This window comes from Lithobates pipiens, unplaced genomic scaffold, assembly GCF_037356315.1.
Source record: "Lithobates pipiens isolate NorthernLeopardFrog02 unplaced genomic scaffold, aLitPip1_a1.2 Scaffold_35, whole genome shotgun sequence".
Taxonomy (NCBI): Eukaryota; Metazoa; Chordata; class Amphibia; order Anura; family Ranidae; genus Lithobates; species Lithobates pipiens.
Window position 1 is genome coordinate 13861312 of NW_027507811.1, and position 18429 is coordinate 13879740.

The 18429-nt window shown below is 47.3% G+C and overlaps 3 protein-coding genes across 11 annotated transcripts in view; 1 reads left to right on the plus strand and 2 right to left on the minus strand.

Annotated features, from left to right (window-relative positions):
- LOC143955522 (uncharacterized) overlaps positions 1-18429 on the plus strand; it is a 433055-nt gene that overhangs the window by 246919 nt on the left and 167707 nt on the right. Inside the window, exons 1-4 of one of the 5 annotated variants that reach the window (XM_077465562.1) lie at positions 14678-14736; positions 16890-17265; positions 18019-18116; positions 18236-18398. The exons of 3 other annotated variants lie outside the window; for them this stretch is intronic. In XM_077465562.1, the coding sequence (XP_077321688.1) occupies positions 17184-17265; positions 18019-18116; positions 18236-18398 (343 nt within the window). In that variant the 5' untranslated portion in view covers positions 14678-14736; positions 16890-17183. Of the gene's footprint in view, positions 1-14677; positions 14737-16889; positions 17266-18018; positions 18117-18235; positions 18399-18429 lie in introns of those variants that run through there. One more of the 5 variants, XM_077465560.1, reaches the window with a different exon arrangement.
- LOC143955568 (uncharacterized) overlaps positions 1-18429 on the minus strand; it is a 234219-nt gene that overhangs the window by 31329 nt on the left and 184461 nt on the right. The gene's annotated exons all lie outside the window — the stretch shown is intronic.
- LOC143955614 (uncharacterized) overlaps positions 1-18429 on the minus strand; it is a 347615-nt gene that overhangs the window by 18370 nt on the left and 310816 nt on the right. The window contains exons 1-2 of one of the 5 annotated variants that reach the window (XM_077465707.1): positions 6025-6690; positions 291-468 (exon numbers count right to left, since the gene is read on the minus strand). The exons of 3 other annotated variants lie outside the window; for them this stretch is intronic. In XM_077465707.1, the coding sequence (XP_077321833.1) occupies positions 291-324 (34 nt within the window). In that variant the 5' untranslated portion in view covers positions 325-468; positions 6025-6690. Of the gene's footprint in view, positions 1-290; positions 469-993; positions 1355-6024; positions 6691-18429 lie in introns of those variants that run through there. One more of the 5 variants, XM_077465706.1, reaches the window with a different exon arrangement.

Below are 18429 nucleotides of genomic sequence, written 5' to 3' on the forward strand. Positions count from 1 at the left end.
TTCCCACTGCTAGTGATCCATTACAACTAGAGATTAACAGCCCTAAAAGTAGTTCATTGCATGCAGTCCTAAAGAGACAGTAACGCGCACCACCGTACAGTTTGGGCCCCACAGTTATCCTGGAATACAGAGGATGGGGATATCTCTCTGGTGGGTTCCTGCTACTAAATCCATCTGTAGGAAACACACACACTGACTGAATACATTGTTTCTATGTGTTTATCAGATGATGGGGGGTCTAGGTGGAGCCTCCGTACTGCTCTCTCCTTTACAATAAAGTCTCCTCTTACCCGGTGATGTGAGGGGCGGCTGATTGTCCATCATGACGTCCTTGTAGAGCTCAATGGTGGCAGGAGATCCTTGAAATTGGGACCGTGGTTTGTTTATATGAGCAGTTCTTTGATGGAATTTTATCAAACAAGGGCCTGACCTCCTAAAAACTGAGAGTCAACCGTCATCTTCAACCTTCTGCAATACAAATAAAGCAAGGATACAATCACATCCTATGGTGTCGGTGTTCCCTGAATATGGATCTAAACTATAATGGGAGAAGATCCCTGAATAGTCTAGAGGGAATCCATTTACTGAGCATCCTCCGACTTGGGGCATTGAAGGATCTGCAACATGATATGGGAAATACGACTCCATTGAAGTTTCCAACGTTTGTGTACGATTGGCACCTTCTCTGAGGACATATACTCTACCAGCTGGATCATCTCTATCCTATTGACAATGACAAGTCCCGGTGTTACCGGAGACCGGGAACGTGTGCAGACGTCTCAGTCCCCCTCCTGAGGTGCCACCATTGTAAGCCCTGAAATGATACAGCAGCTCATAGGTAACATTTGGAGACTCTCAGATCCTGTATTGGATCACGCCTGAAAAAGGGACAATGTACAGGCTCTTGAAGGGGGCATCTAGTCGGGGGATGGAGGACATTATGGAGAACCTTTACACACAGAAATGCAGAGACTGAAGAACAAATATACTGACCGGCAACTTCATCCAATCTATAGGCAGCCATTATCCCGCCCACTTCCATCATGTGACCTTTAACAACTCAGTGTGGGCAAGACCAGAATCCAACATGGCCACCGGGGGACCAGACAGAGGAACTATCCTGTAGTGTCATGTGACCACACACCACCATTTTCTTGTAGTCATTTGGAGGCGACCTACTGCACCCCTCCTAACCCCCATCCTTTAACCCTGTACTGCCCCCCTTTATGTACAGTAACCCTTTATTACCCCCTTCCTATCCACATTACATTAACCCTTTACTGGCCCCAAGGTAAATTAACTCTTTCCTGCCTCCCATCCAACCTACATTAACCCTTTACTACCCCTCCCATCTAACGTGCATTAATCCTTTACTACCTCCTCCCATGTAACATGCATTAACCCTTTACTCCCCCCTCCTGTCCAACGTACATTAACCCTTTACTACCTCCTCCCATGTAACGTGCATCAACCCTTTACTACCCCCTCCTGTCCAACATGCATTAACCCTTTACTCCCCCTCCCGTCCAACGTACGTTAACCCTTTACCCCCCCCCATTCAACATGCATTAACCCTTTACTACCCCCTCCTGTCCAACGTACATTAACCCTTTAAGCCCCCCTCCCGTCCAACATACGTTAACCCTTTACTACCTCCTTCCATGTAACGTGCATTAACCCTTTACTCCCCCCTCCCATCTAACATACATTAATCCTTTACTGCCCCCTCCTGTCCAACGTGCATTAAACCTTTACTCCCCCCTCCCATTCAATGTACATTAACCCTTTACTGCCCCTACCATCTAACATGCATTAACCCTTTACCGCCCCTTCCTGTCCAACGTACATTAACCCTTTACCCCCCCATTCAACATACATTAACCCTTAACTGTCCCCTCCTGTCCAACGTGCATTAACCCTTTACTCCCCCTCCTATTCAACATACATTAACCCTTTACTGTCCCCTCCCATTCAATGTGCATTAACCCTTTACTGCCCCTCCTGTCCAAATGTACATTAACCCTTTACGACCTATCCCATTCAACGTACATTAACCCTTTACTGCCCCTCCCATCTAACATGCATTAACCTTTACTGCCCCCTCCCGTCCAACGTGCATTAACCCTTTACTTCCTTTCAACATACATTAACCCTTTACCACCCACTCCTGTTCAATATGCATTAACCCTTTACTCCCCCTCCCATTCAACGTGCAATAACCCTTTACTCCCATTCAACGTGCATTAACCCTTTACTGCCCCCTCCCATCAGGTGTGAATGGGGGGGCTGAGAGCGTACAGGTGTGTAGGGGGGCTGAGAGCATACAGGTGTATAGGGGGGCTGAGAGCGCACAGGTGTGAAGGGGGGCTGAGAGCGTACAGGTGTGAAGGGGGGCTTAGAGCGTACAGGTGTAAAGGGGGGCTGAGAGCATACAGGTGTGAAGGGGGGCTGAGAGCGTACAGGTGTGAAGGGGGCCAGAGAATGTACAGGTGTGAGGGGGCTAAGAGCATACAGGTGTGAAGGGGGCTGAGAGCGCACAGGTGTGAGGGGGCTGAGAGCGTACAGGTGTGAGGGGGCTGAGAGCGTACAGGTGTGAGGGGGCTGAGAGCGTACAGGTGTGAAGGGGGGCTGAGAGCATACAGGTGTGAAGGGGGCTGAGAGCGTACAGGTGTGAGGGGGCTGAGAGCATACAGGTGTGAAGGGGGGCTGAGAGCGTACAGGTGTGAGGGGGCTGAGAGCGTACAGGTGTGAGGGGGCTGAGAGCGTACATGTGTGAGGGGGCTGAGAGCGTACAGGTGTGAGGGGGCTGAGAGCGTACAGGTGTGAAGGGGGGCTGAGAGCGTACAGGTGTGAGGGGGCTGAGAGCGTACAGGTGTGAGGGGGCTGAGAGCGTACAGGTGTGAAGGGGGGCTGAGAGCATACAGGTGTGAAGGGGGCTGAGAGCGTACAGGTGTGAGGGGGCTGAGAGCGTACAGGTGTGAAGGGGGGCTGAGAGCGTACAGGTGTGAGGGGGCTGAGAGCGTACAGGTGTGAGGGGGCTGAGAGCGTACAGGTGTGAGGGGGCTGAGAGCGTACAGGTGTGAGGGGGCTGAGAGCGTACAGGTGTGAAGGGGGGCTGAGAGCGTACAGGTGTGAGGGGGCTGAGAGCGTACAGGTGTGAGGGGGCTGAGAGCGTACACGTGTGAAGGGGGGCTGAGAGCGTACAGGTGTGAAGGGGGGCTGAGAGCGTACAGGTGTGAAGGGGGGCTGAGAGCATACAGGTGTGAAGGGGGGCTGAGAGCGTACAGGTGTGAAGGGGGCCAGAGAATGTACAGGTGTGAGGGGGCTAAGAGCGTACAGGTGTGAAGGGGGGCTGAGAGCGTACAGGTGTGAAGGGGGGCTGAGAGCGTACAGGTGTGAAGGGGGGCTGAGAGCGTACAGGTGTGAAGGGGGGCTGAGAGCGTACAGGTGTGAAGGGGGGCTGAGAGCGTACAGGTGTGAAGGGGGAATGAGAGCGTACAGGTGTGAAGGGGGGCTGAGAGCGTACAGGTGTGAAGGGGGGCTGAGAGCATACAGGTGTGAAGGGGGGCTGAGAGCGTACAGGTGTGAAGGGGGCAAGAGAATGTACAGGTGTGAGGGGGCTAAGAGCGTACAGGTGTGAAGGGGGGCTGAGAGCGTACAGGTGTGAAGGGGGGCTGAGAGAGTACAGGTGTGAAGGGGGGCTGAGAGCGTACAGGTGTGAAGGGGGAATGAGAGCGTACAGGTGTGAAGGGGGGCTGAGAGCGTACAGGCATGAGAGGGACTGAGGCACTGAAAGACTTGGTGGGATTGCTAGTGGGCAGATTCAGTGGGACGGAGAGTGGGCGGGACCCTGGGGAATCTTGGGGTCAGGTTCGGGGGGGCCCAGGCCTAAAGCTGTGCAAGGAGACCCACAATTTCTGATGGCTGCCCTGCACGCCACCAATGCGTTTTGCTCTGCCCTAAAGCTTAGTTCCCCATGACCCCTGTGGCGCTCCCATGTTGTGCACCAGGTGTGTTGTCTGCTAGTTGCTCCGCTCCGGTCTGGAACCTGCTCACCTTCCTGCTGCTCCACTCCGTGCACCAGATGTGACGTCTGCACCAGACACTCCCGGAATATGTATACATGAACCCGGAAGTGACTGCTGATGTCTTCCTAGTTCGCTTGTCGGTTTCCCAGTGCATCCTGGGATATCTCATACCTGCAATTCCTCCAAAACAAAGCAAAGCTAATGCTGAATAAAAGGCCCTCAAAAAGCTGCAGGTGCTGTAAGTGAGCTTTGTCATAGACTTCTATGGAGGCTTTGGAGACACTTTAAAGCACCAAGAAAAAAGTGCTTGTGTAAACAAGACTTTGAATGGCATTCAGAGCCCTTTAAAAAAAAGTGTGTCCAGTGCCACATTTTGACGCTAGTGTAAAAGAGCCCTAACAGTAACGTCTCTCTGTCACAATGTCCTTGTAGAGATTATTTCGCCTGATGCTGTGAAGGTCTACTGATCTTCAACCATCAATCCATATATCAGAACAATGTATGTATTTAGTGTCCATTATGCCGCGTACACACGATCAAACTATCCGGCCGTGTGTGGGCTCCGGCAGACTTAGAAAGTAGTTTTGACTCAAAAACTGTCTGCCGGACTCACAGCTAGCTCTTTTACTAGCGGAGGAGCCCGGCTTTCTTCTTCCTCGCCGCCGCCCGGGGGTCTTCTTCCGACTTCGGGGGTCTTGTCCACCTCTTCAGTTCTTCTTGCCGGGCCTCCGCGTCTTCTTCCAGTTCTTTTACAAGCGTGGCCCGGTCTTCTATCGCCTCCACCACCTTCTCTTCTTCTTGTTCTTCTTCCTTGAGATGTTGACTCGACGCGCTCTCTGGCCGCAATGACAGGGACGCGGCGTGCAGCGACTTATATAGGGACATCGCCGGGTGATGTCCCTGCCCATTATGATGTCACAGTCCCAGAGGATTCTGGGACTGTGACATCATAATCGGCGGGGACATCACCCGGGGACCCCGCCCATTGTCCCTATATAAGTCGCAGCGCAACACGTCCCTGTCATTACGGCCAGAGACGAGTCAACATCTCAAGGAAGAAGAAGAACAGAAGGCGGCGAAGACAGCAGTGACAGAAGACCGGGCCACCGCCAGTAAAAGAGCTGGAAGAAGGAGCGGAGGCCCGGCAAGAAGAACCGAAGAGGGGGACAAGACCCCCGAAGTCGGAAGAAGACCCCCGGGCGGCAGGGAAGAAGAAAGCCAGGCTCCTCCGCTAGTAAAAGAGCTAGCAGAAGATAGTGGAGGAGTCCGGAGAGAAGACCCCCCAAGACAGAAGAAGACCCCCGGAGCTGTGCAATAAATTATTTTTAACCCTTATGTGTTGTGTTTTATTTACATTTTTTCACAGGTGAATGGGTAGGGGTACATTGTACCCCATACTCATTCACATAGGGTGGGGGCCGGTATCCGGAGGCCCCCTTATTAAAGGGGGCCCCCCGCCCGCAGACCCCGACAACTAACGGCCAGGGTTGTCGGGAGGAGGCCCTTGTCCTCATCAACATGGGGACAAGGTGCTTTGGGGTGGGAGCACCCCCATGTTGAGGGCAAGCGGCCTGGTACGGCTGAGGAGGGGGGGGGGGCGCTCGCTCATCACCCACCCCCTTTCCTGACTGGCTGGGCTGCGTGGTCGGATAAGGGTCTTATATGGACCTAGGGGGGACCCCCACGCCATTTAAGGCCATATTAGGTCATCCCTTTTATAGGCTGAACCAACGGGACAATAGAAAGTAACATCTTCAAACTACAAGCACTAATTACATTAACAAATAAAATCTCATAGTCGAGATGGTGTGACCTTCCCGTGTGGAATCTCGAGAATATAAAAAAAGGGATCTCTGGTGGGTTCCCATTACTGGATCCATCTGTAGGAAACACACACACTGACTGAATACATTGTTTCTATGTGTTTATCAGATGATGAGGGATCTAGGGGGACCCTCCGTACTGCTCTCTCCTTTACAATAAAGTCTCCTCTTACCCGGTGATGTGAGGGGCGGCTGATTGTCCATCATGACGTCCTTGTAGAGATCCTTGTGAACCGCCTGGCCAAATGATATTTTCCTGGCTCCAGCATGGCAGGGTACATGTGGTAGTATGCTGCTATGGGTTGGCTCCAAGAAAGGAAAATTAAGGTAAGTATCTGTTAAAATGTTCAATTTTCTGAGTTTCCTCTGGGGCTTTGAAGAATCTGAACCATGGTGTAGGAATTGTCCTCCCCCTAGACAAACCAATGACAAAATCTCACTGAATCCCATTTAACCAGAAGCTTCCACCTTAGTACAATGCATACTAGGGCGGCCACCTCTCTGAGGACACATACCAGCTGGATCGTCTCTATTCACAATGATAAGCCCCCAAGTTACTGGCTGGGTGAAGACCCCTCCGGGTATGTCTGGACAAGCTGTGTTAGTTCCTCAGTAAATCCTGAAATAAGCGACTTGTAGATCACATTACATTGGGTGACTCTCAGATTCCATATTGGATCACACCTGTGACCCAATGATGGACTCTTAAAGGGGTATCTAGTGGAAGGTGGAGGACATTACGAAGGATCTCTACACACAACAACGGAAGGGCCCGAAGAACAAGATTACCGACCAGCAACTTCTTATCTATAGGCATCCATTATCCCGCCCCATTCCATCATGTGACCTTTAACCACGCAGTATGGGCTGTACCAGGATCAAACATGGCTTCTAGGGGACTGGATAGATGAGGAGTGTCATATAACCACATGCCCCCACCCCCCCCGCCATTTTCCTGTAATCATTTTGTGTTCACAGCCGATCCCTACAGTAACCCTTTACTGAACGCCTCCCAACCACCGTACAGTAACCCTTTACTATCATCTCCCATCCGCCGTTCGTCAACCCTTTACCGTCCCCCTGCCATCCACCTTGCATTAACCCTTTACTCCCCTCCCATCCACCATACATTAACCCTTTACTGTCCTATGTCATTTTAAAACTTTCATTAAAAGAATCTCTACTGATCCCGTCAGGTGGTCTGATGATATCATGAACTCTGTCTTAGCCAGACGTTGCTTTGCATCCATTCATAGAATACAAAGCTTCCTGTGAATGGCGGGGGAAGCGCTCGGCCTGACTATGTAGCAGAGGCTATTTGCAGCTCATACAGCCCTAAGAGCAACTCTTGGGCATTATTTAGCCATGTGGTTGGGGGGGGGCTGTAATAATTCACAGTTGAGATGCATTTTTACTACCCCAACTAAAAAAAAAAAAAGTTCTATGTTACAGCTTACCAATCATTAGATGTGATGGCTGCATTGGTTTCCTTTATTTTTTTAGGCTGATCACGCCTTAGAGAAGGTGTAGATTGAGACACACATCTAAATCTACCATTACTGAGGCAAATAGTTGTTTGGACCAGCTTGGTCCTCACAAAGTATTTAAAATTAAATGAAACTCAGAGATCAGCTTAAATAAGCTCTTAGTTATAATTTGCATATTGTCCACCAGGTGGTGGGCCACACACGGGAAGTGATGTATTATGTGCCTAGGAAACGATGTAAGGAGAACACAGGAAGTGATGTATTGCGTGCCTAGGAAGTTATATCGGGCGAACACAGGAAGTGATGTAAGCTGGACACAGGAAGTGATGTAATGCGGGCCTAGGAAGTGGTGTAAGGTGGGCACAGGAAGTGATGTAATGTGGGCCTAGGAAGTGATGTAAGGTGGGCACAGGAAGTGATTTAATGTGGGCCTAGGAAGTGGTGTAAGATGGGCACAGGAAGTGATGTAATGTGGGCCTAGGAAGTGGTGTAAGATGGGCACAGGAAGTGATGTAATGTGGGCCTAGGAAGTGGTGTAAGGTGGGCACAGGGAGTGATGTAAGCGTATATAAGCAAGGCACTTCTGACCAGAGAACAGTTGGCAGGAAGTAGAAGTAGTAGTAGGAGACATTGCTGGAACTGGAGTAGTGAGAGTGTTAGAAGGAGCCCTAGGGTTGCCGCCTCATCCCTTTAAAACCCTTTAACACATATTAATTACATATTAATTACACAGGTTCTGTGGCTGATTAAGGTTGGCGGTCATGGCAATACATGGGGCAACAAGCAGACAATCATAATTCATAGGCCAACAAGTGAGCTATTTTGACAATACATGGGGTGACATTTCAGCAATCATGACAATACATGGGACAACAAGGGGGCAATCTTGACAATACATAGGACAACTAGTGGTCAATCTTGATGATATCCAGAACAACAATTGGGCAATCATAACAATACACAGGACAACAAGGGGGCAATCTTGACAATATATTTGACAGCAAGGAGTAATCATAACAATACACAGGACAACAAGGGGAAAATCATGACAATACATTTGACAGGAAGTGAGTGAGCATGACAATACATGGGACAACAAGTGGACAATCATATTACATGGGACAGCAATTGTGACAATACATGGGGCAACATTTTGGCATTCGTGACTATTCATAGGACAATAAGTGAGCAATCTTGGCAATACATGGGACAACAACTGGGCAATTGTGACAATACATGGAACAACATGTGGGCAAACTTGACAATACATGGGGCAACAAGTAGGCAATCATGAGAATACATGGCACAATAAGTGGGTATTAGGGACAATACATGGAGCAACAAGTGGGCAATCATGACAATACATGGCACACCAAGTGAGCAATCATGACAATACATGGGATAACAAGTGGGCAATCATGGCAATACACGGGACAACAAGTGGGCAATTATGGCAATACATGGGACAACAAGTGGGCAATCATGGCAATACATGGGACAACAAGTGGGCAATCATAATACAAGGGACAGCAAGTGGGCAATTGTGACAATACATGGGGCAACATTTCAGCATTTGTGACAGTACATGGGACAATAAGTGGGCAATCATAATACATGGGCCAACAAGTGAGCTATTTTGACAATATATGGGGTGACATTTCCGCAATCATGACAATACATGGGACAACAAGTGGGAAATCATGACAATACATAGGACAACTAGCGGGCAATCTTGACAATACCCAGGACAACAAGTGGGCAATCATAATACATGGGCCAATAAGTGAGCTATTTTGACAATACATGGGGCGATATTTCAGCAATCATGACAATGCATGGGACAACAAGTGGGCAATTGTGACAATACCCAGGACAACAAGTGGGCAATAATAACAACACAGAGGGCAACAAGGGGGAAATCTTGACAATACATTTGACAGAAAGTGAGTAATCATGACAATACATGGGACAACAAGTGAGCAATCATAATACATGGGACAGCAATTGTGACAATACATAGGGCAACATTTCGGCATTCGGGACAATACATGGGACAACAACTGGGCAATTGTGACAATACATGGAACAGCAAGTGGGCAAACTTGACAATACACGGGACAACTAGTGGGCAATCATGACAAAACATGGGACAATAAGGGGGCATTAGGGACAATACATGGAGCAAGAAGTAGGCAATCATGACAATACATGGCACACCAAGTGAGCAATCATGACAATACATGGGACAACAAGTGGGCAATCATGGCAATAAATAGGACAACTAGTGGGAAATCTTGACAATACCCAGGACAACAAGTGGGCAATCATAACAATACACAGGACAACAAGGGGGTAATCTTGACAATACATTTGACAGCAGGAGGGTAATCATGACAATACATGGGACAACATGTGGACAATCATAATACACGGGACAGCAATTGTGACAATACATGGGGCAACATTTCGGCATTCATGTCAATACACAGGACAATAAGTGAGCAACCTTGACAATACATGGGACAAGAACTGGGCAATTGTGGCAATACATGAAACAACAAGCGGGCAAACTTGACAATACATGGGACAACAAGTGGGCAATCATGACAATACATGGGACAACAAGTAGGCAATCATGAAAATACATGGGACAACAAATGGACAATCGTGACAATACATGGGACAATAAGTGGGCAATCATGACAATACATGGGACAACAAATGGGCAATCGTCACAATACATGGGACAATAAGTGGGCAATCATGACAATACATGGGACAACAAATGGGCAATCATGACAATACATGGGACAATAAGTGGGTATTAGGGACACACATGGAGCAACAACTGGGCAATCATGACAATACATGGGACAAGAAGTGGGCAATCATGATGATACATGGGACAACAAGTGAACAATATCGACAATACATGGGGCAACAAGTGAGCAATCTTGACAATACATGGTGAAACAAGTGGGCAATCATGAGAATCCTTTGGTCAAAAAGTGAGTATAAGGAATAATACATGGTGCAACACGTGGGCAATCATGACAATACATGGGACAACAAGTGAGCAATCTTGACAATACACAGGGCAACAAGCGGGCACTCTTTATAATACATGGGGTAACAAGTATTCATATTATTATATTGTGTTCATCAGTTTGATTTTGTAAGATGAAGCAGACATCGCTACACTTTACAATATTCTTCCCTTTTTTTATCAAATAACTATCATTCTCTTATGATCGGTGATTGGAATGTGATTGGCTCATAGACAGTCATCCATTTGGGGTTTTTATTCTAAGATGGAGCATCTAGAAGGTCCAGTTCCACACGTGTCGGCTGATATTCTAAGTATACAATTTCAATAAAGGAAGACCGCCAGTTGTTGTTACCCTGAGTGCCGACTTTTCCTCTAGCGATTCAGTCTGGGCGTGACCTTAAGGCAGTAGGTACCGCTTGTGGTGATTTTGAGACCTCGTTCTAGTAAAATTTAGCCACAGAGCATTTCCAGGTCCAGAAGTGCTACCCTGGGCCCCAGCGCCTGCCCTAGTCTCTGAAGACCCATTCTGTGAGTCGGTACACAGGGTGCCTTTAAACTTTCCACTTCTGTCAGTTTTACGGCAAAAGGGATTAACACCGAGGGACTGAGCTCCGATTTCATCTGCTGGGTGGAGATTTGAACCGACGCACTTTATGCCCGTTTTCCAGCCAGTGTCCAAAAAGCACCTTCCTGCCACTGCTCTGGCTTGCAAGAGCCATGTGGAGCTCTGTTTCTACTACCCACCTACAGTGACTTGGTCATCTCCAGCCATCTGATCCTCAAACACTGCCCAGGGGTAAGGAGGTGCTACACTGCATTTCACATGGGTGTACTTAAACTGCCACCTCAGTTTGGGTTGCCCCTGCAACCTCAGCTGAGGCTCTGTCAGTCTTTTGCCCGAAATCTCACAAATATATAACCATTTTGGGAATCCTTCCCATGCAATAGCATGCGGCAGAAGCCCTGAAGAAGGGAGAGCCTTCTCTCCCGAAACACGTTGGCTTGATGTACTTTTCGCTACTCTCACTAAAAGCCTCTTAATCTACCATCAAACTTGTATTCTTTTAGACACCAGGCACTCCTCCTTTCTTACTATTCCAAGTTTACATGTGGAAGCGACCTTAGGGTCGTACCAAAAAGCCCAAGCCCTAAGATGGCTCACCGTCAGTATCTATCATTGTGTCAAGCATTTGCGGTAGTGAGCCCTTGTGGATCGCCAACTCCTGGTTCCCCAGGGCGCGGAGTCTAAGCCCCAGCCTGCTTTTTCTACAGAGCCCCTGATGGTGGAAATGGATTTGAACCAAGGTTGCGACCCACCCAGGTATGCCCAGCTGAGGACGCAGAGACCACTCGCGTGTGCAGACTGAAACAGCAGGAGATCCAGGAGACAAGCCGAGGTCAGGACGGGCAGCAAACATGCACGGATGGTGAAAGAACCCAGGTCGGTACATGGGTAGTCAGCAGGGCAGTTTTTAAGGCAGGGCAAAAGGGGCAGCTGCCCTGGGCCCTGTAATTGTTGTGGGGCCCAAAGCAGATGCTTCATACTTGCCAACTATCCTGGTTTAAATTCCCTCGTCCCTTGAGGTTTTAGTCCTGTGCTGTGTCCCAGATGACTCACCTGCAGACCCTGTGTTTACATGTAAATTACCGGCATTCATATGTAAATAGAGGCGGCCAGCGGCATTTATATGTATATCATGCCCCCCTGAGGTCATAATCACAGTAATCTCTAGCAACCAATCAACAAGCAGAATTCATGTGCTGTAACCTCTAGCAACTAACCAGTGAGCTGTAATGTGTTCTGTAACCTCTAGCAACCAGTCAGTGAGCGGTAATGATACACTGAAACCTCTGGCAACCAATCGCAATAGCTGCCTGATCTGATTCAGTAAACTGATTTAGAGTCTAGCTGCTATTTATTGTATGTCTCAGAGCAGGTGGAGAGCGAAACTGCATGGGGAGGGGGCCCCCCAAGAAAAATTTTGCCCAGGGTCCAATCAATATTAAAGACGGCCTTGGTAGTCAGGCACATGATATTCAAGTAACAAGCGAACGGGAGCTCAGAGAACTGTGAAGTTGCTCAGGCAATGTGGACTACATTGAGAGTAAACTAGGAGGCGGGCCAGGAAGTGATGGAAGGGAAGGAAATAAAAGCACAAAGAATAGCGGGCGACGCCCATAGGTGAGCACAGCCAAACCGCACGTGGTTACATAGTAGGGGAGGTTGAAAAAAGACACAAGTCCATCAAGTCCAACCTATGTGTGTGATTATATGTCAGTATTACATTGTATATCCCTGTATCTTTCGGTCTTTCAGGTGCTTATCTAATAGTTTCTTGAAACTATCGATGTCCCCCGCTGAGACCACCACCTGTGGAAGGGAATTCCACATCCTGACCTCTCCTACAGCAAAGAACCATCTACGTAGTTTAAGTTTAAACTACTTTTCTTCTAACTTTAGTGAGTGGCCACATGTCTTGATAAATTTCCATACACGGAAAAGTTTTATCCCTATTGTGGGGTCACCAGTCCGGTATTTATATATTGTGGGGTCACCAGTACGGTATTTGTATATTGAAATCATATCCCCTCTCAAGCGTCTCTTCTTCAGAGAGAATAAGTTCAGAGCTCACACCCTTTCCTCATAACTCCTTTATTAGCTTTGCCCTTCTTTGTAGTCGCTCCATTTCCAGTACATGCTTCCTGAGGACTGGTGCCCAGAACTGGACGGCATACTCCAGGTGCGGTCGGACCAGAGTCTTGTAGAGGGGAGAATTATCGTTTTATCTCTGGAGTTGATCCCCTTTTTAATGCCAATATTCTGTTTGCAGCAGCTTGGCATTGCACGCCATTGCTGAGCCTATCATCTACTAGGACCCCCAGGTCCTTCTCCATCCTAGATTCCCCCAGAGGTTCTCCCCCCAGTCTATAGATTGCATTCAGATTTTGCATTATTTAAATTTTTTCTACATTGAACCTCATTTTCCATGTAGTTGCCCACCCCATTAATCTGTTCAGATCTTCTTGCAAGGTTTCCACATCCTGCGGAGAAGTTATTGCCCTGCTTAGCTTAGTATTGTCCGCAAATACAGAGATTGAACTGTTTACCCCATCCCCATCCTCCAGGACGTTTATGAACAAATTAAATAGGAATAGTCCCAGCACAGAACCCTGGGGGCCCCCACTACCCACCCGCGATCATTCCGAGTACTCCCCATTTATCACCACCCTCTGAACTCGCCCCTTGTAGCCAGTTTTCAATCCATGTACTCACCCTATGGTCCATGCCAACGGACCTTATTTTGTACAGTAAACGTTTATGGGGAACGGTGTCAAATGCAAAATCCAGATACACGGCATCTACGGGCCTTCCTTTATCTTGATGCACCACATCTACGGGCTTTCCTTTATCTAGATACACCACGTCTACGGGCCTTCCTTTATCTAGATACACCACGTCTACGGGCCTTCCTTTATCTTGATGCACCATGCCTACGGGCCTTCCTTTATCCAGATACACCACGTCTATGGGCTTTCCTTTATCTAGATACACCACGTCTACGGGCCTTCCTTTATCTAGATACACCACGTCTATGGGCCTTCCTTTATCTAGATACAACACGTCTACGGGCCTTCCTTTATCCAGATACACCACGTCTATGGGCCTTCCTTTATCTAGATACAACACGTCTACGGGCCTTCCTTTATCTAGATACACCACGTCTACGGGCCTTCCTTTATCTAGATACACCACGTCTACGGGCCTTCCTTTATCTTGATGCACTACGCCTACGGGCCTTCCTATATCCAGATGCACCACGTCTACGGGCCTTCCTTTATCTAGATGCCAAATCACCTCCTCATAGAAGGTGATTGGTTCCATGCTGATTACTGCTAATGATAACGTTGTCATTACTAAAATCTTGTATATAGTCCCTTATCATCCGCTCCATAAGTGTGAATAGGAGGCCTTGGGGATAAGCTAATGGTTTGTTTGTTTTCCCCAAACATTCGTCTGAACGTCGGACTTTCCAATCTTCTCGAACTTTCCAACATTGGTCCGATCATTTCTCGGTCGCAATTTGCAAGTTGACCAGCAGGTGGCGATCTCAGCGACTTTAGCAGAGAACGTGCGCAGGGCGTGATGTGAGATACAGGAAGTGATGTCAGGAGCAGGCAGGAAGTGATGTCAGGAACAGGCAGGAAGTGATGACGGTGCAGAAAGGAAGTGATGTCATGTGCGGACAGGAAGTGATGACAGCTTCAGACAGGAAGTGATGTCAGACATAAGTAGGAAGTTACGGGGAGGAAGTGGAGAAGCGACGTAGCTGGAACTGGCAGCAGAGGAGGTAATAAGATCTTATTTTCTATTTACACCCAGTAATCCCCCCGTCATGTCTGTCCTCTTCCTCCATAGTCACCGTGATGTCTTTTATCTCCAGAAGATAATGTGACAGACATCCTATATATTATAAAAGCTAAAACCATCTTTCCTTCTGTATCTGAACACCCCAAACCTAAAGAAAATCCCTATCAACTTACAAGAAAGACCAAAAATACCCCCAAAATGAAAAGATAAACAAAAAAAAGACCCCATGAAACAAAAGCCAACTTTTTTTTATAGGTTTAGGTGTGCAAAAAAAAAAAATATTTTTTATTTTTTGCTATGTAAAAATAAAAATAAAATAAAAAAAGGCGACAGCTGCCCTCACATCAACCATGTAATAAAATAATAGTAAAAAAAAAAAAATATTAAGAAAACGCAAAAATAAAAAAGCAGAAAAGGAGGTGATTGCCCCAGAGCTGTCAATCAAAAGTCCTGCTGATACCAATAGTTCCAATAAGGACTTTTTGGGTAATTAAAGAGCTACAGTATCTCACAAAAGTCAGTACACCCCTCACATTTCTGTAAATCTTTTCTTTTATCTTTTCACATGATAACACTGAAGAAATGACACTTGTCTACAATGTAAAGTAGTAAGCGTACAGCTTGTATAACAGTGTAAATTTGCTGCCCCCTCAAAATAACTCAACACACAGCCATAAATGTCTAAACTGCTGGCAACAAAAGTGAGTACACCCCTAAGTGAAAATGTCCAAATTGGGCCCAAAGTGTCAATATTTTGTGTGGCCGCCATTTTTTTTCAGCACTGCCTTACTGCCTTAAGGGCATGGAGTTCACCAGAGCTTCACAGGTTGTCACTGGAGTCCTCTTCCCCTCCTTCATGATGACATCACGGAGCTGGTGGATGTTGGAAACCTTGTGCTCCTCCACCTTCCGTTTGATGCCCCACAGATGCTCAATAGGGTTTAGGTCTGGAGAAATGCTTGGCCAGTCCATCACCTTTACCCTCAGATTCCTTAGCAAGGCAGTGGACATCTTGGAGGTATGTGTGGGGTCGTTATCCTGTTGGAATACTGCCCTGTGGCCCAGTCTACGAAAGGAAGGGGATCATGCTCTGCTTCAGTATGTCACAGTACATGTTGGCATTCATGGTCCCCTCAATGATCTGTAGCTCCCCAGTGCCGGCAGCTCATGCAGCCCCAGACCATGACACTCCCACCACCATGATTGACTGTAGGCAAGACACACTTGTCTAGATAGAAGATAGAAGAAAAGATTTACAAAAATGTGAGGGGTGTACGATACTATATGAACCTCACCCCACCACCGCAATTTGCAGGAGTAAAGGACAGTTTCCTAACTAACCATAATCTCTTTCCCCATCGTTTCCCATACACTGACACTATGGCTGCAATGAGACCCCTTTAGAATGAGGGGGCTGGGTTATCCATTTCCCCCATTATTGGCTCTTCTTAATCTGCCGGACGTGGGCCAAAGGATATGCCATGCGTTATGGGGGGGTTTTAAACAATTGATCAAGCCGATTCAACCCAGAATATTCCCATTTGGGCACATTTGAATCCCAGGGGTTTACTGCAGATGCATGGTAGGGCAAATCCAAACCTCCTCCCTGGCGATCATCAACCTGCTGACCAGAGAGGTGAGGAGGATTCTGGGAGGTCACATGGCATCACTCTTATCTCTATTAATAAAACACAGACCTGACCAGAGAGGTGAGGAGGATTCTGGGAGGTTACATGACATCACTCTTATCTCTATTAATAAAACACAGACCTGACCGGAGAGGTGAGGAGGATTCTGGGAGGTCACATGACATCACTCTTATCTCTATTAATAAAACACAGACCCGATTGGGCTCAGGCATGTTCGCAACTCCACGTGCCCGCCAGGAAGCTCCCGTGGCGGGACAGATCGGGAAATGTCTCACTGCCTGTTATTGGCAATGCTCAGTGTCAGCTTCCTGGAGGGCACGTGGAGTTGCGAGCACGCCTGAGCCCCCTTACAGGAGAGGTAAGGAGGATTCTGGAAGGTCACATGACATCACTCTTATCTCTATTAATAAAACACAGACCTGACCGGAGAGGTGAGGAGGATTCTGGGATGGGATGTAGTGACCGTTGTTATTTTTTTACCTAGGATTTTGCAGTGATAAAGCCATCTTGTGCGCAATGGGCACCCAACAGCCTTCCTCATAGACCATCTGACATCACAACATCTACATCCTCAATACTGGATACTAGAAAAACACAACAAGCAGACGATTCTAAAAGTCACCAGGAAGATCACAGAGCTTCTGACAGGAGAAGCGAGCGGTGCCGGAAATTCTGGGACGTTATCCAGTAAATGACAAGGGATGTGTCTGGATGGTGACTGTATCATTGTGTGTCTCAGGTTCCTATAAGGTGTCAGGATATTCCTGTCTATTTCTCCATGGAGGAGTGGGAGTATTTAGGACACAAGGATCTCTACAAGAACGTCATGATGGACAATCAGCCGCCCCTCAGATCACCGGGTAAGAGAACAGGGTAAAATATATGGTAGACCGGTAAAGCGGAGGAAATTGTTTGTCAACATGTTCTACCGACATGTTCCCAATAAATGAGGAGGAGATACTGTACACCATATGAAAAGTCCATCTCCATTCCTCAATATAATGTCATGTTCCCAACAAATGAGGAGGAGATACTGTACACCATATGAAAGGTCCATCTCCATTCCTCAATATAACGTCATGTTCCCGACAAATGAGGAGGAGATACTGTACACCATATGAAAGGTCCATCTCCATTCCTCAATATAATGTCATGTTCCCAACAAATGAGGAGGAGATACTGTACACCATATGAAAGGTCCATCTCCATTCCTCAATATAACGTCATGTTCCCGACAAATGAGGAGGAGATACTGTACATCATATGAAAGGTCCATCTCCATTCCTCAATATAACGTCATGTTCCCGACAAATGAGGAGGAGATACTGTACACCATATGAAAGGTCCATCTCCATTCCTCAATATAACGTCATGTTCCCGACAAATGAGGAGGAGATACTGTACACCATATGAAAGGTCCATCTCCATTCCTCAATATATCGTCATGTTCCCAACAAATGAGGTGAAGATACTGTACACCATCCCTCACATCACCGGGTAAGAGGAGACTTTATTGTAAATGAGAGAGCAGTACGGAGGGTCCACCTAGATCCCCCATCATCTGATAAACACATAGAAACAATGTATTCAGTCAGTGTGTGTGTTTCCTACAGATGGATCCAGTAATGGGAACCCACCAGAGAGCTGTTCCATTCCTCTGTATTCCCGGGATCCGGCACTGGATGATCACAACTATGCGCGCTGTTACCAGGTCGGTTGGAGCATCTACAACATGAATGTGACTCAAAAAGACAAGTTGCAAGTTGATGTTTTTTTTCCCTTATGGTCGTTCATTAATTCTTATATTTGCAACCCATTTTCTTGACTTAGGGTAAAGATCTGATAGATCTAAAAGTTGAGTTTAGAACAGAAAAGCAAGAAACGTATATGAGGTGTGACCTTTCCCTGGAAGAAGGTAAAATGACGAGGCCAATTAATGAGAAGGAATTTATCCATGTCATTATGAAGAGTTGGCGGCCCCTCACATCACTGGGTAAGAGGAGACTTTATTATAAAGGAGAGAG